The sequence below is a fragment of the Paramacrobiotus metropolitanus genome, unplaced genomic scaffold, assembly GCF_019649055.1.
Source record: "Paramacrobiotus metropolitanus isolate TYO unplaced genomic scaffold, Prichtersi_v1.0 Parri_scaffold0000016, whole genome shotgun sequence".
Classification (NCBI taxonomy): Eukaryota; Metazoa; Tardigrada; class Eutardigrada; order Parachela; family Macrobiotidae; genus Paramacrobiotus; species Paramacrobiotus metropolitanus.
This window is the reverse complement of record NW_026570236.1, coordinates 670,790-698,706: the sequence shown is the minus strand read 5'-3', so window position 1 is coordinate 698,706 and position 27,917 is coordinate 670,790. Positions and strand designations below refer to the sequence as shown.

Sequence of the window (27,917 nt, the reverse complement as noted above, 5' to 3'; positions counted from 1 at the left end):
AAGGCGCGCTTTAAGGTGGCATTAAGGCAGCTGTGTCTGGACATCCGGCCCCGGCTTTTTTTTGCAACTTAGGCCATGATATCCTCGTGAGTCTACCCATTCACCGCAGATGCAACGGTGTGGTGTGGTGATCGGTACTCCGAGGCGCAGGCCGACTGCGATTCTGAGTGTGGTATCGTTCAGGAAATTTCCCAGTGATGCTGCTGGGAGCGCTTCCAGCCATGCCCCGTTTTCTTTGCTGCTCACGCCTCGGAGACGGGCTTCACTGGACATGTCTGACTGTGCGGCCGCCAACAAAGCTTCCGTTGAACCCTGGATGACTGGTTCGTCCCATGTTTTCTGGTGCTTTCGGGTTTCGAGAGTCGGGAGATCAGCCCCGCTCATTCGCTGCCACTCTTCTACGGCGCCACGACAGTACCTTTCCGGGTCGAAATCAACTATCTCGCAGGTAAGTTGAGCCACTGAGTAAGCCGAGGCCAAAAAGGCCGGCAGAGCTAGCTTCTCAATGCTCCGAATTCCGAGACCACCCTGTGCGACCGGCAAGGACGCTTGCATCCATATGGCGTCGGTAATTTGGTAACTGCGCACAGGCAGCCGATTATCATTCTGTCGAACTGTCGCAACAAATCTGGTTGAAGATAACAACGTGCAGTGCGTAATCTGTAAATCATTCTTACAGGTCCCATACTACATTTCAGAAGGTACAAAGCATGGTGAGCAGGCAAGAGAGTCAAACGCTGAGTCATCCTCGCGATCTTTTCAGTTTCGGCGACGAGAGTGCCCGCAACTGCGTCGCTGTGTAATGGTGCACCAAGGTAGGTCAACTCATCCAGGTGTGGGAACTGCAAATCAGGAAAGGACTGGACAAAGAGGATTAATTATAGACAATACGAACTCTGTACACAGTACTTGTGAGTTGTATGTTATATAGATGCTAATGCTGCACGTAGGGTAGCCACCAGCTACAGTACTCATAAGTACCTGTTTTATTAATCTAACTGGTGTTCCTTGACTGCTCACTTGTTTTGATAAAACAATGTCATGTTTGCAGTAATAATGTTGTGCAATTTTATTTTATGACCACCCATTTTTAAATAATTCGACATCAGTGCATAGTTCGCACTTCGAGAATTGTCAAAGAAGTTCCTTATCACAACCAGTGAAGATACGAATCTTATAACACACCACCTTATTTAGCACTATATTGTCTTGTCAATAAAATTAGGTTCTGTTTTTCGATACTCTCTCGAAAAGTGGCGGATCTGCCAAGCAGTACATAGGGACCGTAACTTGGTTGACAAAACCATCCGGGGCGAAATTGAAGCCGATCCCTAATAAGTCTGGTGTTCCATAACCATCCGATCCCGACACCCACCACGTAATCCCGTGAAACCGCAGCAAACACTGGGACACCGATGTTGTGCATTCAATCGTGGCGTTGCCCTCGCGACCCATGAAGGCCTTCATTGGACTACCGTCTTCGATCTTCAGGATGCCGTGCACCGGATGGTAGTACTCACCAATATAATATTTGTTATCGACAGTTACCACAGTAGCAGGATTTGATACAGATGGCGCTTTGGGAATGCTGCTATTGAAGACCTGAGCACAAACACTGTCCGCTGGATTCAGAGGAGCGAGTTGCATGAAATAGTCAAACAGTCGATAATGCAACCTGGTGTTCATTTCCGAAGTAATGCCAATGTAGGGTCCAGCGGAAGTGGTGAAAATGCTGATATCCTGATCCGGAAAGATAGAATATAGCGACATGTAGCTGAGGTATCCGCCTGAATGCTGCACTAATCGATGCCCTGTAATGATAATTCCCGATAATTATACAAGAAAACCGAATCGATGTGTGTCTGTGCATACACCGGTAAGTGTGGCATTTGTTCATGTACTGTACATATACTGTACCTCGATGTCTTGTCTCCATCCATCCTAATCCATAGCCCAGGTTCTCGAGCATCTCTTGTTGGTATTCGGCCAGTGTAAACGTTCGGTTTCCCAGGTTCGTTGCGGGAGGATGAGGTGGCTCGGGTAGGCCCATTATTCGTGTTTTCCACGTGTCCTCCAAAGTTTTACTTGAAATCAACTGTCGAAATCTATGCTGACCCCGCTCAAGCATGAACTGCATCCATACCGCCATAGCATTGGGCGTCATGCACACAGAACTAAAAAGTTCACAGTTAAGGTACCGCACATGCAAATTAATAATCTAAGATTCATACGGCATGGTCATCAGTTCAAAAATTGACAAAAAGCAATTTTGTCTTGGCTTGGGCCCGTGTACACGTAAGCGGTTACCCTGAAGGGCCAGTTGGTTCGATTAGGTCCACCGTTCTTGCGTCCATTGCACGGTAGCGAAGATTCTCGGACAAATGTGGAAAGGACAGTCTTGAAAAGGATGTAAAATTATAGCCGGCGAAATCGACATCACGGTGTATTCCCAATGGCTCAAAGAAATACATGTCCAACAACTCTTCCCATGTAACAGAACGGCCCAATAGCTTTCTGGCAAGGACTTCCGCAAAGTAGCCTGCAAAAGTCACTTTTGCAATTGGCAGACTTTGTGCACGCTGCATATGAAAATTTGGTCATTTGGGGAAGAATTGTGAGCTGATGGTTACCGCGATATGATTATTGTAACCAAAATCTGGTATATTCAAGTTTTTATGCAAGATGGATTACACATATCGTGGTAGGCTGACGCTGTAATCGCGCGCGTTTTGTTTATCCTCATGCCAGCGAGGAACGCCAAAAACGACTTTTCTTCGGACCGAAAGTTTTTTGTTGTACATTACACTGTACCTGCTGCACCGAAGACGTGGTTGTTGTACATATAACGCTGTCTGTTGGGGAAGACGCGCGGAGCATTGGCGGCAGCCCAGGCAGCATGTTTTCTTGTCGTATTCCTGGGTGTTCCCAGAAGGATAGGAGCCAGATAATCTGTGAAAACATAGTACAAATACATTACATTGTCCAAAACACCAGTGTCCTTAGTGGATGTTTCATTTTCATGGGTTTATTTACGGAATAATAGTTTTTACGTTTCGGGCAATAAGGGTATGCTCATAATATTTTCTTCAAAGCATTTGTACGTGTACATTAGTACAAGTACTATTGCAAGTGTAATGGTAAGTTAACCGCTAACGGAAGGCTACCCAAATGCATGTCTGACTATACAGAAATGCATAGTTGATGCATGCAGTAGTGCATGTTGTTAGAGAACTGATTACCCATACCCGCGATTCCCGTTCGATGGCTAAGGACATCCTCCAGGGTAATGCCAATAAACTGTGATCCCGGAAAGTTCAAATCTTTGTCAAGTTCGGTGACCAGTGTCTGCAGGTTGTACCTATTTGAAACGATAGGTAGCTACACAATTTGCGAGGATAATAGTTAATACGATCTGGCTAATTTTTCGTATTTATCGTGACTTCTGAGCAGTAAGTACGGAAGTTTTCTACATGCGGTGATTTAGTTATAGAGAGTTATCGTGCTGCTGGCTGATTATCTACTCGTAGTACGAGTAGACTGCTGTAATGTTTAGTAATTAGCAGTAACCGTTGATGTCGCAGTGTAACAACTTTACAAATTTAACAAAAATTCGTACGGAAATTTAAAGATACCATGCCTGTGGCAGCAGCAGAAGTACATGCACAAGTACTAAAAAAATAAGTTACTAACCGGTGCCCTCGTTCTTGCAGTAAATCCAATAAATGGACCAACAACGTTGCGGTAATATGTTTTGAAATCGATCCAATACAAAACATGGTGTTCGCGTCGGCATAGGTTTTCTTGTCCAAATCCCGGTATCCATATCCAGAAGTAAATGTCACATCTCTTCTAATTCCTTTTCCAATATAATTTTTTGCAATAACAGCAACGCCATAACCGAATTTCCGGTCTAGATGGCATGCCGACATTTCTTCTTTGATTATGACATCAATATCGTGCAATACTGACTTGCTTGCAGACCGTGCACCGGCACTGGCAAGGAAGGGCACAATACAGAATAATATAACGAGGGAGCTTAAAGTAAACATTTTTTATGGTTTATAGTAGCATCCAGAAATAGCAATATTTGTTTCATGCAGATATCGTTCACAATACAAATTTCAACTATTTTTTGTTAAGCTCTGACCAGCACATTTTCAGGGTAGAACTATTCTTAAACTATGTACCGATCGCTAAAGCAGACTGACGTTTCCCGCGCAACGATTGTTATTATAGTCCTAAATTTTCAAGTGGGTGATATTGCATACACATATTCGCTGCCAAAAACGATAATGCAGATTATGGGATTTTAAATCGGCAAACCTAAAGGAACATCCAGGCTATCGTTGGTTTACATATGTAATGATAAAAGTGACGACATATTGTCCACGATTACAATAAGAACAATCTAAAGTTATGGCTCGACAATTAAGTTGTTTCTACACCGATAACGCATACTATCTCTGTTTTGACGATACAGAACACAATACCTGTATTGTAAAGGATTCGTTTTCTTTTAGGGCAAAATGTGGTCACCGAATGCAAATAGCGAATTTAAATGCATCCTTACAATAAGACAACCATGGTATGAAAAATGGTATGCTTCCTAATGAATAAAGCACACTTGGTTAATGATTCAATAACAAAGTAACAATCTATTATTAATATGGTTTTATGATCGGAATTTCTGAAATGCCACAGCCGATACAACACTCACAGACAGAGACAGTTGTGATTTAATTATAATGCTTTGATATGGCAACACGTCTACAACTATTAAAGAACAGTGAAATGAAAGCAAATTTTTTTTCTTTGTCCATGCGCGCTTTCCTGTTTTGTACATGCAACCTTTTACATAACGCAGCTCTGAAAACTCGTGTACATTTACCTATACCGGCTGTACGGTATTTTGAACTTTACACAGAATAAGTTTGGTTACCCAAAAATTATAAACAGAGCCGCTTTTTGGTTCAACGCTCACCCGCTTACCTAACCTTCTCAAAAACCGGCGGAAGTGCCTCCATATATATCGGAAGTGTTACAGTACTGACGAACCCAGTGTCCATAAAACCAAATCGGATATCCCTAGTTTCGTTATATGCATCCGAATCCGACAGCCACCACATCTTCCCGTTAAAACGTAGGGAACACTCCCTTGCCGACAATAAGCACTGAATGGTCGCGTTACTATCCCGACCAAGGAACAGCGTCAGAGGATCACCGTATTCGATCCTGACAATACCGTGGACAGGATGATAATATTCGCCCACGTAAAATTTTGGGTCAATTAATATGCCAGCACTCTCGTTTTGCGCTGGTAGGTCCTTTTGAAGGAGTGTCGTGAAATTATGCTGATGGCACAGATTATCGCTGGGAACAAGAGGAGCCAACTGCATCAGGTAGTCAAATAGCCGGTAATGTAGTCTAAACATCATGTCTTGCACAACGGGAAGATACGGACCAGAGGATGATGTCAGTATTCCGATATTCAGTTCCGGAAATATGCTGCATATAGAGCCATAACTAAGGTATCCACCCGTGTGCTGAACATAACGGTATCCTGCGAACAACAAAAATTAACAAAAATAGCAAATACAGATATAAGCTTTATATACTACCTGCAGTGCCTGTTACCATTTTTTTAAAATTTTACAGGGTACTATAAAACACTGGGTTTTGTAAATAAGGTAATGGGTACAAATTTACAGTGAGTACAGTATCTATGATATCGTATCCGCAGGCCATGCTGTAACAAAACAATAAACGTTTTCTTTTTTGTGGCAAAACCCAATGCACTAACAGAATAATAAAAGCATTTGCGGTCGCAAATGCAATACTTCCAATACAATACTTCCAAATAATTACAACTGAATACGGCTACGCTTAATTAGTTTTGTCTAATTGCTCAGGTTTTCCTTTGCTTATTGGTTCAGTTTAGCCGTGAAATATGCGTTAATACGCTCTGCCTTCCCTTATATTCGAACATGACAATTTGGATAAAATTTTGTTTTTAACCAATTTCAAATCATTTTATTTTATCTAAAATGCACGCCAAAGAAATTGTGGATGCTATTTATTAAAAAACTGCTTTTGCAGAAAATATTTTACAGTTACTGGTCACGAAGCCGGACACCCAATTGTTATGGGTCGCTTTTATGCACCCCGTGCTTTGGCGCGTCTAGTTACGCTGCCCTATTGGTTTTGAAGGGACGGTGCAGGCTGAATTCGCGCCGGTCTCCTTGTTTGCTTTTTGGTTCCGGAACTTCTCTGTAAGTGTCCGAGGTTATGATTTGCAGTTCGCAGCTCCGGCTTGCAGTTTGCATATTCCGTCGCGTACGACGAGAAGCAGTTGCATTGTTCATAAACTGCGAAAGGTAAAACCCAAAAATTTTGCCGAGGTTCTAACCGAACCACTAATAATCAAAGAAAGTGAAATCTAATTCGATTGACGAAGTCAATTTCCGAATTACTGTACTTAGCCAATAGTGTAAATTAAGCATTTCAGAAATACTCGTCTGTGTTTGGTACGTGGTACCGTACGTACTAACCATAAGTATGTATCAATTATTTTAACTACGATATACTACATACTTATTTCTGTGATTCAAAAATACTTGTCCACCTCTGACCTCGTGGTAATTTATGGTGTTCTGTGAGCCCGATATTATTTATGAAGTACTGTTTTACGAAAATAAAGATGATATCGTATTTTACCGGGCGCAGCCGATTTGACCGTTTTTGATTGAAACACGCATAGAAATGTTTTTTAACTATATTTATATGTGTTTTGAGTGAGGAAAACCCAAAACAACTCTTGAAAAAAAAGTTTTCAGAAAATGCAAATCAAGCAATGTTATGCTCTGGCAGTGCACTCAAGCAAGTCTGTCCATGCGTTTGGTGTAGCAGCCAGTAGCTGTCGTTCGAGGAGCGGTTAGCCAGACCGCACCAGCTTTAATTTTGTTTTATTTCTAACTCGTAGATTTCTTTTAACTTTTTAATGTTCTTTGGTTTCATAGGTTATTCTTAGGTTTCTTAGGTTTCTTAGGTTTCTTAGGTTTCTTAGGTTTGTTAGGTTTCTTAGGTTTCTTAGGTTTCTCAGGTTTCTTAGGTTTCTTAGGTTTCTTAGGTTTCTTAGGTTTCTCAGGTTTCTTAGGTTTCTCAGGTTTCTTAGGTTTCTCAGGTTTCTTAGGTTTCTCAGGTTTCTTAGGTTTCCTAGGTTATTCTTACGTTTTTTAGATTCCTCAGGTTTCTTAGGTTTCTTAGGTTTCTTAGGTTTCTTAGGTTTCTTAGGTTTCATAGGTTTCTTAGGTTTCTTAGGTTTCTTAGGTTTCTTAGGTTTCTTAGGTTTCTTAGGTTTCTTAGGTTTCTCAGGTTTCTTAGGTTTCTTAGGTTTCTCAGGTTTCTTGGGTTTCTTAGGTTTCTTAGGTTTCTAAGGTTTCTTAGGTTTCTCAGGTTTCTTAGGTTTCTTACGTTATTCTTACGTTTCTTAGGTTTCTCAGGTTTCTTAGGTTGTTTTGAAAGCGATTTTGTTTCAGTTTTTGTGTTTCGCTGTTTAGCGTATGTAATAACACAGTGAGTACGCAGTATTTGTGAGTTGCGCCGGGTTTTCTGTTTTTGTCTGTAACTCTGGAAGGTTTGAGTTCCTCAGTCGGGACCAACGTTTTTGGATTCAGGAAGAAAAGTTGCATATAAAACGCTTAAAAGTAGGTCAGTAGGTCGCGCCCGGTATAATTATAGTATATCAAAATGAACACCTATGTACAGATACAAGTACTCCTCAAAGCTCCTTCATAAAGTATCGTTTAAGTTTCACTTTAATTCCACCCGAACAAGACCGTAAATAAATTCATTGTTGTGTCAAATTATGTTAGGTAATTTGCATGCATTGACATTTACTATGCAGTATTTTATAAATGTGTTCAGGACGAAAGCAAGTGAACCGTCTGAACGTGTAACGTGTTCAAAACCACTTAAAATTACGAACCTCGGTGTCGGCTTTCTGACCATCCCAAACCATAACCAGAATTATCTGAGAGCTCCTGTTGATATTCGGCAAACGTGAATGTTCGATTCCCCAAATTTAGTAAGGGCTTCGTGGGTGGGTTAGGTGATTCGTACATGCGTGATTTCCACGTGTCTTCCAAGGACTTTTGTGACACCAATTGCACAAAGTTGTGGTACCCTCCATTTAAGATAAACTGCATCCAAACTGCCATCGCTTTTGGCGACATGCATACAGCTCTGACAATACATCATCAATAAGTTCATATGCAATATAATAAAATATATATTTTTTTAGCTATTACCCAGCAGGCCCGAGCGGACCAATCAGCTCGACTACATCCGGATCCACCGCGCGATACCGGCCTTGCTGCGTTAGATACGGATAAGCTAACCTCGCAAACGCTGTGAAATTCAATCCCGCAATGTCGACATCCTCGTGAATTCCCATAGGTTCGAAGAAATATAAATCCATAAGTTCCTCCCATGAAACAAATCTGCCCAGCAGTTTTTCTGCCAGAATTTCCGCCAAATATCCTGTCAATTCAACAGCTACTGTAATCTTCCAGAGTTCCAGTTGGGTTATACCGTGTAACTGTTATACGTAATGCATTTCGGCCGGCTGGGATGGACCGATTCGAACCTGCTGTTCCGAAAACATGATTGTTATAAATCCAGGATGTCCTATTGGGAGACGCGCGAGGCGCATTGGCTGCGACCCAAGCGATATGTTTTTTTGTCGTGTTTCTGGAGTATCCAAAAATAGCTGGACCAGAGAAATCTGTTGATCGAAAACATTTGAGGTCGTTTCTGGCGAATGAACCGCACTTGGCTGTTTCATAATACGAGTAAAAATATAACGCGATATCGTTGCAAGTTGTGGCACTTTATACTCGTGATGTTAACTAATCATGTATCGATCAGAATTATGTATTTACCTAGAATTCCGGTTCGGTGAATTAAAATATCTTCCAGTGTGATACCATGAAAAGATGAGCCGGGAAAATCCAGACTATGGTCAAGCTCCGTAACTAAGGTTTGTAGTGTATACCTGTTAATTAATGTAAAAAAATATGGTCAGTACTGACCAGCGATAACTAACCGGTTAGTTATCGCTTGGGTTTAACCTTGCTGGTTTGTACCTCTATCACACGGACCCAAAATTAATTGCTTGATTAGTGTAGAATAGAGTACAATAGTGCTCTTGAACACAGGATGAAAAATAATACCAACCGGTGACCTTTTTCTTGCAACAAATCCAAGAGATGCACTATAAGCGTCGCGGTCATATGTTTTGAAATGGATCCTATGCAAAAAATACTGTCCTCATCAGCCAATGAGCGCTTTTCCAGTTCTCTGTAGCCATATCCGCCAGTGAATGTTACGTCCCTTGTCTTGCCATTTCCGAAGACGTTTTTGCCGATGACGGCCACACCAAACGCAAATTTCTTATCCAAATTGCAGGCCACTAGTTCCTCTTCGATTATGGCATGGATATCATCAGCCACTGTGTTTGTTACTGATCTCGAAAACACACCAGCATCAGTGCACAAAATGATTACCACCATGGATATACAAGCCACCCTTGGATAACTTAACATGATTGTTGCGACTCCTCCCAAAAAAAGCTGAAAAAGATACAGATAAAAAACACAGATAAAAGTAACAAAGTGCTAAAAAGGCTCCGAAGTACCGTATAAAGTTTTAATAGTACGAGTATAGCACTGTGTTAGAAATACGCAGGTTTATCGAAACTGTTCTGTTCACTTGATGGCAAACATTTCAAATCAAAATCTGTAAGATTTTCCTGCACCTATTTTGTACGAACTTTCGAGCAAAAAATCTTTCATGGCAAGCTGAGCACAAAAACCCGATAACCACTGATTAGTCTACCGTAGTATAGCTCACAGTTTCTTACGAGTTAAATCCACAATAAACCTTTCAATATGATGCGTAGAAGTATACAAAGTAGCAGACCTATTGCAGGCCGTAATAAGTAATTTAATTACGCGCGTGTGCGAGTGTGGCGTATTTTCAAATTTGCAAAATTCATGATTGTAGCGCATCGATAAGACACGAAGTACAAGTACTACTGTAAATGTGTTTATACTTCAAATGCCATGTTGTATGACAAGCCTTTGTTGTTTATTCGTGATAACGCTATTATTGTGCTCCTATCACTAATTAATGCGGCTGTGCATTGACGATGTGTACGAATAGTTAAATTAATTTTGAAGTAATAATTACACAGATAGAATGTGTCTTGGTGGATTCCGCTGAGTATCTATATAAATCGTAGGTATCCTAAAGTGTAAATCCCAAAGTGTATCCTAAAAATGTAGATCGTATGTGTCCTAATGCAACGTAGTGACTGGTGACCATTGTAACGCCGCTGCTGCAGCATGTGTCGAACATACCAAAATTCTAGAGAAGATCGTCTAATCCAGATTTCGCCATGAAAACTATGAAATATGAATAAATATTCTTCCGTGAGCGAAATCAACAAAATGGTACGTCAACGTCCGCATGTAATACAAGTTGTCTTACATGCGGACGGGCAGAAACTGAATACAAATGGATGGCAGAATTTACCAAACTGAAACGCATATTGCCCAACTAAAACGCTACTGAGTCGGAGTGACTACCTTAAGAAGATTTACACGCAACGCGCTAAATATGTTGAAACTTTTAATGCAAAACATGTTTCTCTTAAGACATTAAAACAAAACGGATCTGCATAGGTATAACTGTAACTCTATCTGTACTGGCGATTGCCCGAATAAAGGTAACATAAACAACAAGAGGAAAACGCCGAATGCATAGGTCCGTGAATCATTACGGCCACTTGAAGCAAAAACAAAGGCACTGCTTTGCAACTTCGAACTGAGCAAATCATTCAACCATGGAACTGGAAGTGATGAGATTTGTACACAATGCCTTCTTCTTTACCAACACGAACCACCTGTCCAAAACAATGGCAACGGGCGCTGTGCCCGAGTAAAATCATCTCCACGTCGGAACCGCAGTCAGTCCAATTCACTGTCAGCCGCCTTCAGATGTAATTCGGCAACCAACTTTTGAATGGCCGCCATAAAATGCCGCATCTGTTCGGGGCGGAGAACCTCCAACATGGCAGTTATGTATTGTCCTAGAGAAGAAAAACCAAAAACGATACCTATACAATATGTGGGTTTAAAAAGTATTCTGAATTCCATAATCTCTTTTCCGAATTTACGGACAACTAACAAGTAAGCAAAGCATTTCGCCTTAAATTCTTACAGTTTTACTGGAATTATGACTACTTGTATGACTCGATAAGTAGATATGTTACCATATGTATGTAATTTTAAAATATTACTGTAGTTTCAAAGCATTTATTCCACCAGCTGTTATATCATGACATTATGAAGTATGTATGTTTGTTCAGACATAAAATATACATCTGGTAGAAATAGTATACAGTGTTAATATATATTATATATACAATTTGTACAAAGCTTTAACGAAATTAGCTCCATACTGAAAGAATATTTATAGCCATGATCTCAGTTTAATTATCTCTGAATCCGATTTAAAGTTTTAATAATTTTTCGATATCTATCGTTTTTGTAAAGCGTAACCGACCGCATTCATAATTCAGCCTATTTTAATTCGCAAATGTCTGCCGTTTAACAAGCACTATAATCACCATCTTACCAAATTTTACGGCCGCATTAGCCCCAACGGTCTCCGCGACCACATTGTTTCCCACTGGAGCCGGCAGCGCTACAACGTTGCTTTCCATCGACAGAGCCGGAATCGCCGGAGAAGTAAGCACAGAAGCAGCACGACGTGAAGGTAGCCGCTTGCGAATTCGGCGCGATGCTGGTGCCCTTGGAGCACGAGGAACCAGCGCAATTCTGGCCCTTTTCGTTGCATTTCCCTGCACCGGTGCGCTCATGGCAGCCGTAGCCAATTGAAAGATACTCGTATCTACAACAGAACATCAGCTAACAATAAGATATGAATACAAAAAAATAAATAATTTCATGACTACTTGATAAAATGAACATCAATTTTTGTATCCCTGCGCATAATACTGTACTACAAATTTAGAAGCCAACGCGACCTAGAAAATGTACTTGTACTGTATAACCAATTAATAAAGCACAAACTTAACTACGAACCTGACGCTGATTTGCTGGTGCGCGCCAAACCGGTGGCCGGTTGGCTCGGTTCTGGCTCCGGATACTCCCATTCTCCATCCTCACTTTCCGCGGGATTTACAGCCTGACCCTTTCCAGGCATCTGTAGCCTCTCCGTCACTGCGGCTAACGGCGGGGACGCCGCTGCTGGCTCCTGCTGCTCATGGCGTGAGTCTGTAGCTGCGGGATCGCAACGGTGAGGCCTGAGCAGTCTGGCCTCCTCCTCGCCCATCTCCAGCGCGCCGTAACATACCGCAGCCTTTCGGCAACGCCACCGGTTGGCACCGATCGTAGCGTTCCGCAAATATTCATAGCCGTCGAGAATCAGCACGTCGCCACCTGACCTGCTTTTCGAATACACGGGAATCGACATGGTCGCACGATTTAGCTAAGTACAGTGAGGAATACTACGTCGGTAACGGCTGCCACGAACGGTAGCTGTGGATGTCTGATGATACGGTTGGAAACAAGAAGCGTAATTAAAAGGGAACCGTTAAATGCTAAACAAAAAACAACAGAGCAGCTGCTTGCGAGCTGGAAAAGTGGCGAATCTGGCGTCTATCACCATGGTACGTAAGCCCTATGGTCAGCGTCTGATCGACAGAATGATGAAGCATGCTGCATGCTTGAGCGTGTGTACGTGAACTGACTTATATTGCAGTGCACACAAACAGCCGAGAACAATGGACGGCAGCTGTGATTGGACGGACGTATGTATCGGTTTTTTGTACTTACGTACAACAGATGCGCACCACACTCACAAACTTTCTTATTTCTCCACATGGTAAAAATTTACCAAATGCTGCAGTATTTCAGCAACATCAAGTAGAAAATAGTCCCGCCAAAACGGCGCAATCAACTGCATTCCCATAGGCAACCCCCTGGCCGACCAGCTAACCGGTACACTCACAGCCGGGAGCCCCGCCAACGAGGCTCCCACGGTGAACAAATCTTGCACTTCTTGCTGCGTCCGATTATCAATGGCTGTGAAATCCGGAAAACTCGGTGCGTCGGTTAGCGTCACCGGGGTCAATATCACATCCACACTGTCGAAGGCTTTCTGAAAATCTTCGGCAATCAACCGGCGTACTTGCGCCGCCCGTACAAAATAATTCTGAAAGTTGCGTTTAAGGAGAAAAAAGTTTCCCGCCAGGATCCGACCGCGGACGACCTCGTTGAAGGCTTCGTGGCGGGTGGCAGCGTACAGGGCGTTTGTACTCGAACGGTCGGTGTTGCTCCGGTAGCCGAATTCGATTCCGTCGTAACGGGCCATATTCGATGCGACATCACATGTGTTCAAAACCTACAAGCAGAAGGCGATTAAGTAAGCAATCAAATCGGAAACGAAATCTGCTTCTCAAATCGAAGGCATTACAGCTTTGCGCCATGTGGGTGTCATACGCGACAATATTCTGCTCGACACTGATGCAGTAATCTTCAGTCAAAAAAGTTAATACAGATACTAAATTTGACCACAGGTTACATATCTTGCACGAACATTTAACTATAGAAGTATTATTATCCCCACATGCAGTAACCATAATGTCATTGTACTACAAAAGCAGACGAAAGCTGAACTAACAGCAGCGTTGAGTGTCGTCGAATAAAAAATTGCACTTTACCGGACAATTTCGATCAAAACATGACGAAGTACTGTATTCAGAATAAATTTCCTTAGACTGAAGAAGGCACTGAAATTTTCGATCGGTTAGCAGTTAGCACTAAACTGGTTCTTCAAGCATTCCACTTCTCTCGCAACACCCCTTCGAGAAAACCCACCGTGTAACACGCATTCGCGTATTCCGAATGCGGCAGCGAGACACTCCTAACGTCCGCTCCCTGTTCTTCCAGTGCATCAGCCACGCGCATCCAACACTCTCGCATGTCGTCACTGAGCTCGGGGACATTGTATTCCTTGGCAACACCAATCCGCAATCGCTTAACGTCCGCTTTCTCCTCCGGAAGCGTCTTCCTGAATGTGGTAGAGTCTTTGATGTCGCATCCAGCGATCACGCGAAACACTGTCCGCACATCCTCCACCAAGCGGGCAAAAATGGAAGGTACATCCGTAGAGTTCAGGAGAGGGATGAGGCCATGACGCGAAACCGATCCGTATGATGGTTTAAATCCGACAATGCCGCAGTGTCCGGCAGGATTCCGCACCGAGCCACCGGTATCGGAGCCTAGGGCGAAATGCGCCGCACCGGAAGCGACGGCCACGGCGCTCCCTCCTGAACTCCCGCCTGCCAAAATAAATTGTTTTAACTTTTACCTTTTTAATATAAACGTAGCAAAATTTGCAGAAAAATAGGAGCATTCATTGTCAAGTGAGTTATCGACTGTACAAAAGCAATAAGATCAACCACAACCCGCTCTGGTTAAAACATTCACATACGGCAAGCGAGTTAACTAATCACAAAACGCACAATCCGCAAACCTATTATCTCTAAAGTTTCTAAACTATTGAACATGGGCATGGCATGGAAATTCTTGAAAAACTAACCCAAGCAATAATACAAAAATTCACTCCGACCAGTACTGCGCTAACAATTGTGACTGTGCTGTAGTTAAGTGGCTAAATCCCCGGCGGGTGTTAGAGTATTAGAATTAAACAGAAATTAAAAAAATTTGGCAATTACCACGCGCTGTGCAGATAAATTTTTTCGGTTTACTTATTCCATCCAAAAGAACAATAAAATTTCTTCCCTTTATCGTACGCAATATTAAAGCGCGAACACATTGCTCCAGTTGCTGTTCCAAATTCAAGCTTTCAAGAATTGCGAAAAAAAGGAAAGTGTAGAAATACTGATAATTCCTAATTGTTGCGCAGTCATATTATATCGATCAGCCATGCATGTATATCGTTCAACTGAAATCGACAGAAACGACATAAGCTATTCATTTTATTGCACAAAATTTGTAAGACACAAATACGAATCACAAAATACCTGCTATGTGCAGAGGATTCCAGGGATTCTTGACTGGTCCGACAACCGAGTCCACTGATCCGGAGCCCATGGCAAATTCATCCATGTTCGTCTTTCCTACCAGCACCGCTCCGGCATCCCGCAGTCGCTTCACCACCGTCGCATCGTAGGCCGGAACGAAGGGCTGCAGCATTTTGGATGCGCATGTTGTGGGAATACCCTTAATACAGAAGTTGTCTTTGACAGCAAAGGGAATCCCTTGCAGCGGCTGTTGCTGCTGAGATTGTGATGCAGAGGCTGATCCGTGCTGAAATAGGCTGGTTACAAATGCATTCAGTGCCGCAGACTTCTCCCATGCTGTCTGATGCACGGAGAGGATTTCTTCGGGGGTTTTAGAGCCGCTGTGCAGAGCATTTCGCAAGTGCGCAATGGATGCTGCTGGAAGGGAGCGCATGTTTCGTGGCTCGCACAAACTGTTGTGAAACTTGAGTGACTTATGACACTTATCACTTAGTCCAGTGTGAAAACCATTCTTCGATGTTCAGCAGGGAGTTTGGCACTCACTGTCAGTGGTCAAATTAAAGCCCGGATCTCAAAGCACTCTAAATTTCAAAATCAATTACTGTTGGTAAAATCGAAACAGCCAAAGCAAAAAAACAACAACAAGGCAAGCCGCAAACAGGCAGAATACTAACAATGTATTAGAATTAGCAGCCAAAAAAAACTGAAGCACTTCATGACTTCAAACTTTCAGCATAAATTTTTCATACGCTAACCGCCTACCGGGCGGATGCTGTTGCGTCGCAAAATGTAGTAAGCATCCAAAAACTGCTTTGACGACAGCCTAATAAAGCAGCTATTATAAGCCTAAGGTGTTTTTGCCTTTTTCAGTTTTTCTTCGATGATGTCCATTTTTTATTGATCTTGACTTTCGAGCACATTTGTTAGAACGTTTAGTACCATTTTATTAACCAGTAAAATGTTGTTGGGATCCAAGTCATGGAAGAAAATCATTAGCACATCCATTCTATCTTGTTGATGAATACGCAATCTTGAGTTTTAGAATATTCCGTCCTGACACGGTTCGACCATCGATGATTCCATCTCGATCCTACCATGTACTGGATGCCTTTTTGCAGTTACAGTTCTTGTTGAAGATCTCGGATTCTCGGTTATTTTAAGAAAATTTTGTGCTGTCGCTGATTCCTGCTAGACTGTTTGATCCTCCGCGGAATTGTTCGTTCTTCGTCGGAGGCGCCTTCAGAATGGGACGTGTTGGTGCTTTTGCTGTGCTGCCTGCGCTCCTGCTTCTGGCTGCTGTGGAGACCCTTTCAAGCCAAAACTCTGATAGATTTTCCGAAGAACTCTTTGTCTCTCCTCTCAGTACAGGGCACGTGTATCTGCATTTCAAGTTTTCCATCAGCACGCCTTTACGGAGTAAATGTAAGGCACTGAAAACAGGAACACAACAATTATACATTTATACCTAACTGGTTAGCGTTCTCAGAACGCCGTTCTGACTACGCAGCTACAAATTCCTGTACCAAAGCCAGATTAGTCATTCGAAGATGCTGTTAAGTTTGCTTTCCTATAGATGTCCACATGGACTACTTCCCTAAATCCGTTATTGATATCGTCCAAGCGCACAACGTGCGTGAGCTGCATGTACGTCTGACACAAGGTGCATTTCGGCATGAAAAATGGGGATATCCCATTCTGTCGGCGCCTTCCGGAGCTGAAGTGTGGGCCTGGTTCCAGGACGATGCGTCCAGGTAAATGCATGCGTTATCTTTGTGTGTAAAAGTAAAAAAATTTAATAATGTTTGCGTACACCTTTGACGTGCCAATGATCGTTCGAATTGCCAATTCGGCTACAGTCTGGGATATTTTGGCCCACACACTACGATACTTTCCACAGATTGCTCGCAGTGATTTTTGATATTTGTCGCACAGCTTTGATGGATCACGTCAGACGGGGGTCATAATATGCCGCTGTCGAATTTTTATTTTTCTGAATAAATTTAATTTATTATTGAAGGATAGTTCGTGACTTAGAAATTTGGTCGATGACGAATGACGGTTGCGCGTAATTTCGTTTACACCGGCACTGATGTGTTTGTGCACTGTAACGTTGTTCAGCTCTTAAATCGCTATAATTTATATAATTTATCAGTATTATCTATCAATGATGACAATATTATTGACAACTTGTGTTATGACAGTATTGCGGATAAGTGGCGGGGATTGACAAATTCACTGGCTGGATTATTATGCGCCACCTTTAACGATATTAGCAGTGTGAACTCGATTTCGCCGCAGTGGAACTTCCGGCCCGAAGGTTAGTTGCGCGTGGGCTAATTTGGAGTTTTTCGTATATCTTTATATGAACGAATAAGAAATAAAGCTTCCTTCAACTTTAAAAAAAGATGATGATTGATTTTCAGAAAGGCCAACTAAGAGAACTAACTCTTTAGATTAAAAATAGATTCGTCCCTAATTAAAGCAGACATATTGGAAAGTTATGTCGTGCGACTTGGTGCTAATGTGCTAATGTAAGTGCAACTGGTTTCACGCTATCTCTCGTCGCTCTTCTACGTTATTCTGCAGCGTAAAAATGCTTTGATTAGGAACGGCTTCTGTTTGGAGTAAAATATGTTAGCGCCCTTTGGCCGCAGTTTCAAGCGTGACATGTGAGTTTACCCAGTCTTTAAACCATTATAGGTTTGGTAGACTCGTCACGATCCGTTAATACCAGCTTACTTCGCTACAGTATGCTACCGCGAGAAAATCTGTGCACGGAGAACCTAACACCCTGGAAGAAACTTTTGCCGTGCTACGATCGTGCTGGATTGGCCAAACTGCTCAACGCCGTCAAATTGTTATCCGCTCATTATTTCAACATTGCTTTTGACGTTAAACCGGTGTGCGGGGATCCTGAATGCCATGAACAACGATTGCAGCTGGAGGTTTCTGCCACGGCTGCTGTTCTGCCGGGCAGCATCGAAGACGAAGACAAACTTAGTAAGGAAAACTAACATAAGCCGGGGATTTTTTCTGAATCTCGTCGATATTTCACCGTTGACAATATGATCGCTAAACCAGACTGTTACACGAGCGTAAAAGATATCCTACATAGCGTTGTGCTTTTTCTGAAGTGCATACTAGAGAACGTATCAAAAGATGAGTGCTAGGCTGCTTTTTTTGCAGTAATTTAAACAATTAATAAACAGTTTTCTTTTTATCTTATAGTTTTTTTTCTTACAGAAAAACCTTTAAAATTTATTTTGTTCTGTTAAGAGTATTGCACTGTTCGCGTTCTAGTTGTTTAGGCATGTGGTACATACTGCATACCTTGATGAAATTTATATGGAAACGAACTACGAGATACCGTATTAGTACGCATCTTTGATCGATTCGTTGTGGCGTAACGGGATTGTTCTAGTTTACTTGGTCATTTGTGTTCAGGTTGGAGCGAAGATTCGGTTTAAGCGAATGCTAGTGTACATTAGTTACAGTGGCAGTAGCAGAAATTTTGGCAGTTATAGTTAAAAAAGTACATTTGCCAGGATGTCAAAATGTTCAGTTTATTGTTGCAGATTGGTCATTACGGGATCTACTGGAGATCGACGTGGATTCCGGTTGCCCACTGGCCACCCACTCCTTGGTGTACGTTAACCAGTCCATGAAAAGTCGTGGGATGGTGTTCTATCCCGCTCCCACGTATTTCACCGTGGCCCATGAAGAAGACATTGCTGTGTACGATCTGCGCAACACCATTACCTTCCCGAAACCGCAGCGAAACATCGGCGGCAAGAGTTCCCATGCGATGGATTACACGCACACCCAGTCGCCCTTTTTGGAGGTGCATCGCTATGTGTCCGGCGTCGGTCAACAGTACGGTGGAATCAAATGCTTGATGAAAAACAATAATCCGGACGTGCCGGTGACGGTGTCGTACATGGAAATTGTGCCATGGTTTCTGAGATTGTATTTCCATACAATCCGGTTGCAAGGTAGGAATGAGTTACCGTCATGTGTGTTAAATGACGTAGCTTAATGGCCGTTTCCAAGTCTCGTGGTACTTCTACGGCGTAATTTGTTATATTATTTCCGAAAGTAGTCTCATTTTGCATTATTTTTAGACGGTTTTCTTGCGTGCATCACCAATAAAACTGATTCTCCGTCGAAACTGTGTTGTGGAAAAATTTAGAAAACCTATTACCAAATGGCTTAAAGTAGAGCATGATCTGGAATTGTTCGCCACGAAAAGCAGACAAACTAAAACTGTGTCATAATATTTGTAGGTAACCACAGCATTGTATTTCCGAGCGAAATTTCTCTTCTTTTGACAAAAAAAAATTCGAAATAGCGTTCGCGGTCTCGTTGTTGATACGAATAATCATGGTATATTATTTTTTAGGGACCTTCGCTTAAAAGAGTTGCACAGTTTGCTTAGTTATTCGTGAAAAGCATTGAATAGAACTGCTTGTCCGCAGGAGCAGACAGGCTCAGTCTTTCTACATTGTAACGTATGGATAATGGTGATCATCTAATAACCGTAGCATTTTCCGACTTATGAATTCCCATTTACACCGTAGATCTGGAAAAAGGCACACCGGTTCCCATAACCCGCCAGCACTTCGTCCTGGCCCGTGACCGTCAACTCCCTCATCACATCGAACTCCTCTTTACTATCCCGCCGGCCACCACCGTCGAGCTCTCCGTCGAATTCGACTACACTTTACTGAAGTGGACGGAATACCCTCCGGATGCCAATCACGGTTTTCACATTCCGCCGGCCGTCATCAGCGCCCGTCTAGCCGACTGCCAAGACTTCCAGTTCCCCAAGAACTTCACACAACTCCGCTCTACTGAGAATGCCTGCTTTTTGCGCTTGTATACCAAGGCGCTGCTGGTGAGTCTGCCCACACCGGATTTCAGTATGCCGTACAATGTCATCTGTATGACGTGTACGGTGCTGGCGCTGGCGTTCGGCCCGATCCATGCCATCACCACCAAACGCTTTGTGGTCTTCGATCCGCAGAAACACGCCCCTCCGCTGAAGAGGCTGAAAACGGTGGTGGCCGGGGTGATGGAGCGCGTGAAGGGGCGATTGCGACGGTGGCGAGGGAAGAATGAGGAGCACAAGGAATGAGGAATAAGTCTTCCTAGATCTCGGGTGATATATTTTGTAGTGATTGTTTTTTTTCCTACGCGGTAAAACTGCTTGGAGTGCGCGCTGTTGATCTTTGTAGTCGTTCATCGTATCCGTTGTTGATTGTTTGGGATACGTGAAAGGTCGGGTTTTTAAAACTTTCTGCTTAATATCTGAAAGTATGTTGACGCTGATCTGACATTTGGCTTTCGGGAGCGAGTGTCCAGCTGTTTATTGTCGAGGTATCTTTAATGATAATTAAACTGGAATTTTGTTTTTATGTGGGATCCAGGTCCGATTGCGCATTACTAATACACTTACGTAGTGAGATGGCACAGACCAAGGAAAATGTAAGCAGATTAAAAGGTTGCGGCAAACGTTGGCTAATACTGATATTTGCAAAAGTATAACATTTTTTCTGACACTTGATTGTTGAAAATTATGTTCCCAATTTGCAAGTTAAGTTGACGGTTAAGAATATTAGTAGAACTTTTTTGTTCATTTCATCCCCGGGAATGAATAATAAGTTAAGCATTTTTTCGACACGATGAGGCATGAATAAATGCTGATGGTGAGTGTTAAGTTGTTAACGTCTTATGACATAGGCCGCACAGCGGTACTTTACAAGGCAGACAGACGCAGTTGGCGAGGGGAAAGTTCTCCTTCTGCTCGTGAAGTATCTTTCAAAAAAGTTTCTCGTCGAAAAAGTACAATTGTGGTTGCACGTTTTTTGGATAACCGATATTATTGAACCAGGTAAACGCACGTTGTCAACAGCGAATGGGATGACGACCACACGATGAAATGAATTTACCAATTGGCACAAGTCTACCCAACTACAGGATGTGTCCAATGTTCGTATGAGCGCTATGACGAAACACAAAAATCAATAAAGTACGGTTAGTAATCATACAAATTCACAGAAAACAGGTTTGATTAAAAAGTATCGCATGGCTATATGCCGATGACCTTTGCCGCCATAAAGACATGGAACGCTCGGTGAAAGGTTGCTACTTGAATGGATAATTTGGGGAATCCGACCACCTTAAAAACAGCGTTAAATAAATTAATACAAAATAACGCTTGAGCTCGTTAATTCGATTAACTCACATATCGAGCGTGAACATTCGACCATCCGATTTGGCCAGACCGCTGATTTGGCCCATCTCGTGTTCACTGAGACAAAAATCCCACAGCTCAAAATTCTCCTGCAGGCGCTCTTTCTTGACGCTTTTCGGGATGGCGACAATATTGCGCTGAATTAACCAGCGCAGTAAAATCTGTGCCGATGTTTTTCCATGTTTTTCTCCGATTCGACCCAACAGTGTCTCCTGAAGAAGCGCCCCGTGGCGGTTGCCATTGTTGGTTTTGGCTGATTGAAATTTTGCTGAGCCGAGCGGTGCGTACGCGGTCATGACGATGTAATTCTTCCGGCAAAATGTTTGCAGGTCTTCCTGTGGCAAGTATGGATGACATTCCACCTAATATACATAACTCCAGTTTTTCCAGTTATCGGAAACCGTGGGTGCAGCGTACAGTAGCACGTATATTTATATGCAGTATCGCATTAAATGCGATGTATGAACAACAACATACCGGTACTAACAACAATGCAATTTTATACTAATGACATTAAACAAACTCAAATTCGTACTCGTATGATAAAATCAAATAACAGAAACAAAATTTGTACTATACGTGAACACGTAATATTATTATAAATAATGAAATCTGCGTATTTACAACCATTAGTTTTATATAACTGTGTCTGTCTATTTACCGCCGTACGAATGCGATATCACAATACGATAACGTCGGCCAGTATTCACTACGTAATGTTCTTATAATAATTGTTCTGACATTGTCGCCTATTTCGTAATAAATAAGAATATATACCCGTATTCGGTTATGCTATACAGTAATCTACATTGCGCTTCGAATTGCATTAATACATACATAAATACGAAAATATACCAGCGCGGAGCACTTTACAACGAGAAATCAATATGAGATTTTTAATAAAGATATACGATTCAATTCAAATTTCAAAAATCGTATTCAATTTTTGAAAGCTTTATCTACCTAACATACAAAGCAAAATTAATACAAACATCTTGTCCAAGCTTATCGTACCTGGAGCACAGCCGGTTTTATACGGCAGTTATTCAGTACATGCTGGATTTGGTCTTCGTTGAAATTGGACAAACCGATACTTTTGGCGAATCCCTCTTCCACGAGTTTTTCCATTTCCTGTAAAGTCACTTAACCTAAACGCTTGTTTTCTGTTTGCACGTGCGAAGTGTTTACATACAGCTGCTTGTTTCTATAAACTGTAACACTAGTGTTATGGTATCAGGTTGACCAGTCTGTATATAAAACCCGTTCCTAACTTCTTCCACGTAAAAGTAACTGAAATGAAAATCCACACGAGTATACGTAGTAACAAAACGAAAGAATCGAGAACACTACTTCCAGATGCTTTCTGGGACTCGTACAGTGATCAATGCTTCAACTTTAAATTTGTGAAATTCACCCTGTAAAATATATGCAGAACTGATATTAGTCTACATATATACCGCCGCCGGTGTAGGAGCTGTACGATCTTAAATTAACATTAGGAAAACGGAATTAGCATTTGTTTTGGCTAGAAAGCTAAGCCGTCCAGGCTTCAGCCAAAAAACAAGAATTAACTGTTCGGTAATATGGAAACGGAAATAAAGATTATCTAACTGATTGATGCATTATATGTATTAATGGTTTCTTATATTTATGAGAAGATGTTGGAAAGTAAGCAGTGGAATCGGCACCAAACCAATCAAGCTTTTTTGCCTAGAGTAGCGCAATACCCGGGACAGAGAAGAAGAGCTGGTTGCTTTTCAATTCTAATTCAAATGCCAATAAATAGACAAATTATGATGCACAATCTCCGGATAAATCGACCAGACATTCACGCAATTTATCTTTACATAATCTACTTTTAAACCGATCATGACCAGCGGCTTTTGTCAAGCAGCGGAATCACTCTGACGCAACACGGAACATGCTAAGTATGCTGACAGCTGAATGGGTTTCCTTGCAACTTCCGGTGTGTCTATCAACCACCGATGTACATGTTGATGCAACGGCGTAGCCACACGCCCACGCTGTGCCCTGTTCCTCCCGCGTTCCCCACAAATGGAAATTTGAACAAGAAACACACACATACATATACATCAGTTTGGCCGGGGAAAATGGAAATCAATAGTAATCTCGTCCGTCCCAAAGCGGAGTCAACTCTAGTTACGCCGGCACTTGCCAAACGGGGGATAATGTATTCCGCAGCATCCCTTGCAGCGCTGGGCCCAAACACCGACCAAGTTGACAGTTTACATTTATAGCTAATTTAATTACATCAGCGTCGGCCAATGTGTACAAGATCAGAAAACTAAGGATGGACTGCTTCGATCATTTTTTGATTGTCGGCAAGATTCGCTTATTAAGCTTGTTATTTTATAAATTATCAGATGAGCGGGATTAACCTTGTGCGACGTTATCCGAATTTCCGGTATAAAATTGTACTAAATTTTCTGGTCAAGATCAAAAATAGGTTTCGCAAAAGCTTTATTTTAAATCTGCGCAGAATAGCCATTTCACGAAGAAACAAGTAGAAAATTTAAGGTATTTTTTACCTACTTACACACTAAGTTGTGAGTAAACATGCAAGCACTGACAACTGAGAACAGTGCAAGCAGGAGCTTTGACAATCACCGGTAGCTGAAACAATTTAGCTTCCGGATAAAAATTTAATGGAACATATTAATTTATTCGTTTAGAGTTTAATTTGAACTACACCGATTTGAATATTCGTGCAATACTACTTTTAACCTGACAGATTAGCTTTATGGAGGTAAAGTATACGCAATTTTACGCGCTTAAAAGTGTTGTTGTATTTTAAATTTTTAAGTACAAATATAAAATGCTCATTAAAAAATTTAGTAGCATCTGTAATAGTCGGACTTGTAGTTGCAAGTTACTTTAAGGATTTGTAATAAGCATTCGCGATGCTGGTAAGAACTGCATATTCTTATTTTTTTTAAAATCTACCTGTACCCATGAAATTGAAACAGGTAATCATTGCATACCTTCCATACAAGCGCAGCATCCATATCTTTAAAGAATGTTGAAGGATCCTTCGGCTTGTTGAAAAATTCATCCCGACCTACATTGTGACACCGGGTTACAAATCTGCATCAAAACATCCGTCTCACGAAAATTTTCTTAAATTTTTAATTGCTTGTCTCGGTTTACCGTGTACGGATGACACCGTAATCCAATACGGCTGACACAACAATTTTCCTATAATTACAGACTTTATGCTCACCTAATTTGGCAAACTGTTTCCCGTCAATAGACACCGGCGCGTGGACAAGGTACAGGTCGACGTAACTGGTTTTTAATCTCTTCAAAGATGTACTAATTGCCTCTCGCACACACTCGGGATCATTTTTATAGACTGGAAGCTACAAAGATATCCACGCGTATTTACATATAGGCAGACTATTGATCGCTCCGGTATTTCCCGGCATGGTGCCTAATTACACTCGGCTGACCTTTGTCGTGAGAAATACATCCTCCCGGCTGATGACACCTTGATCCACTTTTCGTTTAATCGCATTACCAATTTCCTCCTCGTTCTCATAGATCAGGGCACAATCAAAATGCCGATAACCAATATCGATGGCATCCTCCACGGCTTTTCCCACTTCACCCGAAACAGCCTAAAGAAAAAAGTTTATATAGGCGAAATGTACGCAAAAACTGCCGATGACGTACACACTTTCCATATAGAATTTTTGTTGCTGTCATACTACTCTAGTCATACATTGATTGTAAAACGACGAATACGAATAACAATAAAGTCAGTTACACATGCCACGATTCGGTAAAAATATTCGGTAATATTCGGTAAAAAAAGGCTTTAAACATTTTTTGGTAGGTACATCACCGTACATGTACTCTGTAATACTTTAGACATATGGCCGTATTCGGCAGAAAACAAGTACAGAGTATGTACTCGTAGTTATGATATGAACTTCTGTATTATTTAAGCACGTACCTAGTCTGAAAACGCTATGTACGAATATCCAATTAGAAAATCAATAATTTATTGGCGAATCTACGTCAATAGTGTTTTTATCCAGAAATTTACTCGTACCTGGATAAAAGACAATTGATTGGTGTGAAAAGTCGAATAGTTTTTTCATCAAAAATCGCTATCGAGCCATTTATGTCTAGTCGAACGGTGCTAACCGATGTAAACACTTGGTACGAGTACATTATCCCTTGCTTCGATTATTCAGTTGATCTATTTCCTACACTGTTTAGTGCATATGAAAGAAAGGTTTCCTTCAAGGCTTCTGTTATGCAGTACAATAACCAGACTTGGGAGCACCTCGAAGGAACTTCTCAGTTAAGGAAGTAGGCTAGATTAAACTGTAATATTACGATTTTCATAGAACTGGATATATGTGCTTTATTTTACTTGCTTTGCATGCATAAATTACGTTTATTAAGCGAATGCGAGATTTGTTATGAACATATTTTCACCAAAGAGAAAATTTTTGAGAATTTCTCTGAGTGGAAGCGTTAACGGTTTATTCCCAAATAGCAAAACATTCAAATAATTTTTCGCTGTGCTCTATTAAATTCATAACTATCATAACTTTCAATCTCCCAATCAGTACCGTGCTTGCGTACTGTCACAAAGAATGTCAATCCCTTTGTTAGATGAACACATTATTCTATTGATCGTACAGCCAAATATTCCATCATAGCAGTACAAGTTTTAGATTTTGGGATACCGGCAAAATATTTGCATTGCCATTACTAATGTAAATAATTAAAGAGTAGACTCCATAATTATTTCTTCTGATACTTTCAATAATTGTACGTATGTATGCGGTAGACAATGCGACATACCTGCCATGTTCCCAGTCCGAGAATAGGCATCTTATATCCGCTACTCAATTCCACATCCGGCACAGCCGATAGAGCGACACCATGGGGATTCCAGACAGCCATGATCACCGGTGGAGAAATAATTAGATATCCCTGGACGCACCGTCTCCCGCGCTATACTAAATATGTGTGTACACACTGCAGCCCGTCAAGTGCCAGAATTTGCCAATTTGAAATTACCGGTTATTATGCGATGTGCGCACGATATGATTATACAAACTGCACTTGGCGACCGTTGGAGATTACGTCAACAATTGCCGCGAAGAGGCGCCCCCGACATAATAATGTTGGGAGAGAGAGAGATCGTGCCGTAGATGACGGAGGAGATGCTGAAGATTATATCGGAAGAATCGGGGCCGGGCCGGAGAACAGAGTTGTGCGCGCTCCTCGCCGGTTGGTGATGTGATTTCCGGCTGGCGTGACCGGCACAATTGGATGGCGGGGCGGTGCAGTGGCCTCGCTGGACCAATCGTCCACTTGGGCACACGCACTTCCGGATCGATTTGACTGGGCCAATGTGCAATGTGTAATGTGTGTGTATATGTACACCGACCCCACGCGCATCAGGATGGGAGAGAGCGAGGGTGGATGGTAATAAATATTTTATCAAGATAACGTCGTCGATAGATGCCTAGATGGAATAAACTGTTGGATAATGCCATTTCCGTTTGTTGTGACAATCGTTCACAGTTTTCAAAAACTATCCAGTGGTACCGGTATTGGATTGGAATTACTCACGCCAGCCAGGCGGATTTTAAGCGCTATTATAATACATCATTAAAACATGATTGTGTAATAGTAGCGACAAAAAATAGCAAAACAGCATACCAGCCAGAAAATGTGCATGTAAGACCGTTTGCTAATTGTGGCGTTGTGGGATCGCTTAATCCTAATCCCTCAATCTTTTAACGCTCTGTTTAATTTAACGAGCTTATAAAAATCCTTAAACCACATTACTTATCGTTAATATAGGAATTTATAAGTTTTGCGGTGCAAACCAGCAAAGTAAACAGCAAAACGTTTTTAATTTTATTGTACATTGGATTTAACTTTATATGTGCGTCGGCTGGCTTAAATTTTGCACGCTTTTTATACACACCCTCTTATCAAGCTAATATTATCGTGAAACTTTTTCTAAATTGTAGTAAAATTAAATGTACACCTCCGGCTCGATGAACATGTAAAATGGTTATGTAGTTACGAAGTTTTGCACTATATAGTCATAACTGAGTTTCATATTCGTACAAATGATCCCATTATTTCGATGGAAATCAATGTTAAAAGAAAATTTCTTAACCGACACGACACTCACGACGAGCGGCAACAAAATTCTGTGCACAAAGCGTACAATTATTAATTACATACTATTCATAATAGTAGATATAATGGAAACCCTGGATGTTGCGTAGAAATCCATGTGAACTTAGCTACCCTATGTTGATAGTCTTTTTGAAATCTCCGTTAAAATACCACTTATGCGAGAAGAAAACTAGGAAGAAAACCACTTATGCAGGAAGAAGACTATAGTTATCCAGATCAAAATTATGTAATCATAAATTAAGGAATTCGTGTGAGTCTTAAACAAAATGCAGAACATTAAAAAAACATCCATGCAGTACAACTTCCCTGTAACACATACATAAACGTACTTAC

At 41.6% G+C, this 27,917-nt stretch overlaps 4 protein-coding genes across 9 annotated transcripts; 1 reads left to right on the top strand and 3 right to left on the bottom strand.

Annotated features, from left to right (window-relative positions):
- Positions 1-861: 861 nt before the first annotated feature.
- On the bottom strand, positions 862-10,055 carry LOC129585372 (uncharacterized). 6 transcript variants are annotated; one of them, XM_055478022.1, is made up of 13 exons: positions 9,920-10,055; positions 9,235-9,629; positions 8,940-9,052; positions 8,606-8,782; positions 8,307-8,538; positions 7,985-8,241; positions 4,990-5,560; positions 3,691-3,993; positions 3,246-3,358; positions 2,812-2,949; positions 2,308-2,539; positions 1,918-2,174; positions 862-1,811 (listed from the first exon to the last, which is right to left on the bottom strand). In XM_055478022.1, the coding sequence occupies exons 2-13, from the start codon at positions 9,600-9,602 to the stop codon at positions 1,222-1,224; spliced, it is 3,351 nt and encodes a 1,116-aa protein (XP_055333997.1). In that variant the 5' UTR covers positions 9,603-9,629; positions 9,920-10,055; the 3' UTR covers positions 862-1,221. The 6 variants fall into 6 exon arrangements, with proteins under 6 accessions (XP_055333997.1, XP_055333999.1, XP_055333995.1 ...); XM_055478024.1 differs by having other exon boundaries at positions 9,910-10,017; XM_055478020.1 differs by having other exon boundaries at positions 9,830-9,961.
- Positions 10,056-10,684: 629 nt separating this feature from the next.
- On the bottom strand, positions 10,685-15,805 carry LOC129585164 (glutamyl-tRNA(Gln) amidotransferase subunit A, mitochondrial-like). Its single transcript, XM_055477748.1, has 5 exons — positions 15,134-15,805; positions 13,965-14,428; positions 12,168-13,488; positions 11,698-11,973; positions 10,685-11,149 (listed from the first exon to the last, which is right to left on the bottom strand). The coding sequence occupies exons 1-3, from the start codon at positions 15,564-15,566 to the stop codon at positions 12,955-12,957; spliced, it is 1,431 nt and encodes a 476-aa protein (XP_055333723.1). The 5' UTR covers positions 15,567-15,805; the 3' UTR covers positions 10,685-11,149; positions 11,698-11,973; positions 12,168-12,954.
- Positions 15,806-15,978: 173 nt separating this feature from the next.
- On the top strand, positions 15,979-20,547 carry LOC129585188 (GPI transamidase component PIG-T-like). Its single transcript, XM_055477780.1, has 6 exons — positions 15,979-16,555; positions 16,707-16,884; positions 17,335-17,450; positions 17,834-18,133; positions 18,709-19,125; positions 19,711-20,547. Exons 1-6 carry the CDS (start codon positions 16,378-16,380, stop codon positions 20,265-20,267), a joined length of 1,746 nt encoding a protein of 581 aa, XP_055333755.1. The 5' UTR covers positions 15,979-16,377; the 3' UTR covers positions 20,268-20,547.
- A 426-nt stretch (positions 20,548-20,973) lies between these two features.
- On the bottom strand, positions 20,974-26,641 carry LOC129585318 (1,5-anhydro-D-fructose reductase-like). Its single transcript, XM_055477958.1, has 7 exons — positions 26,226-26,641; positions 24,857-25,024; positions 24,628-24,766; positions 24,389-24,465; positions 22,401-22,517; positions 21,378-21,748; positions 20,974-21,311 (listed from the first exon to the last, which is right to left on the bottom strand). Exons 1-7 carry the CDS (start codon positions 26,325-26,327, stop codon positions 21,278-21,280), a joined length of 1,008 nt encoding a protein of 335 aa, XP_055333933.1. The 5' UTR covers positions 26,328-26,641; the 3' UTR covers positions 20,974-21,277.
- Positions 26,642-27,917: the final 1,276 nt, after the last annotated feature.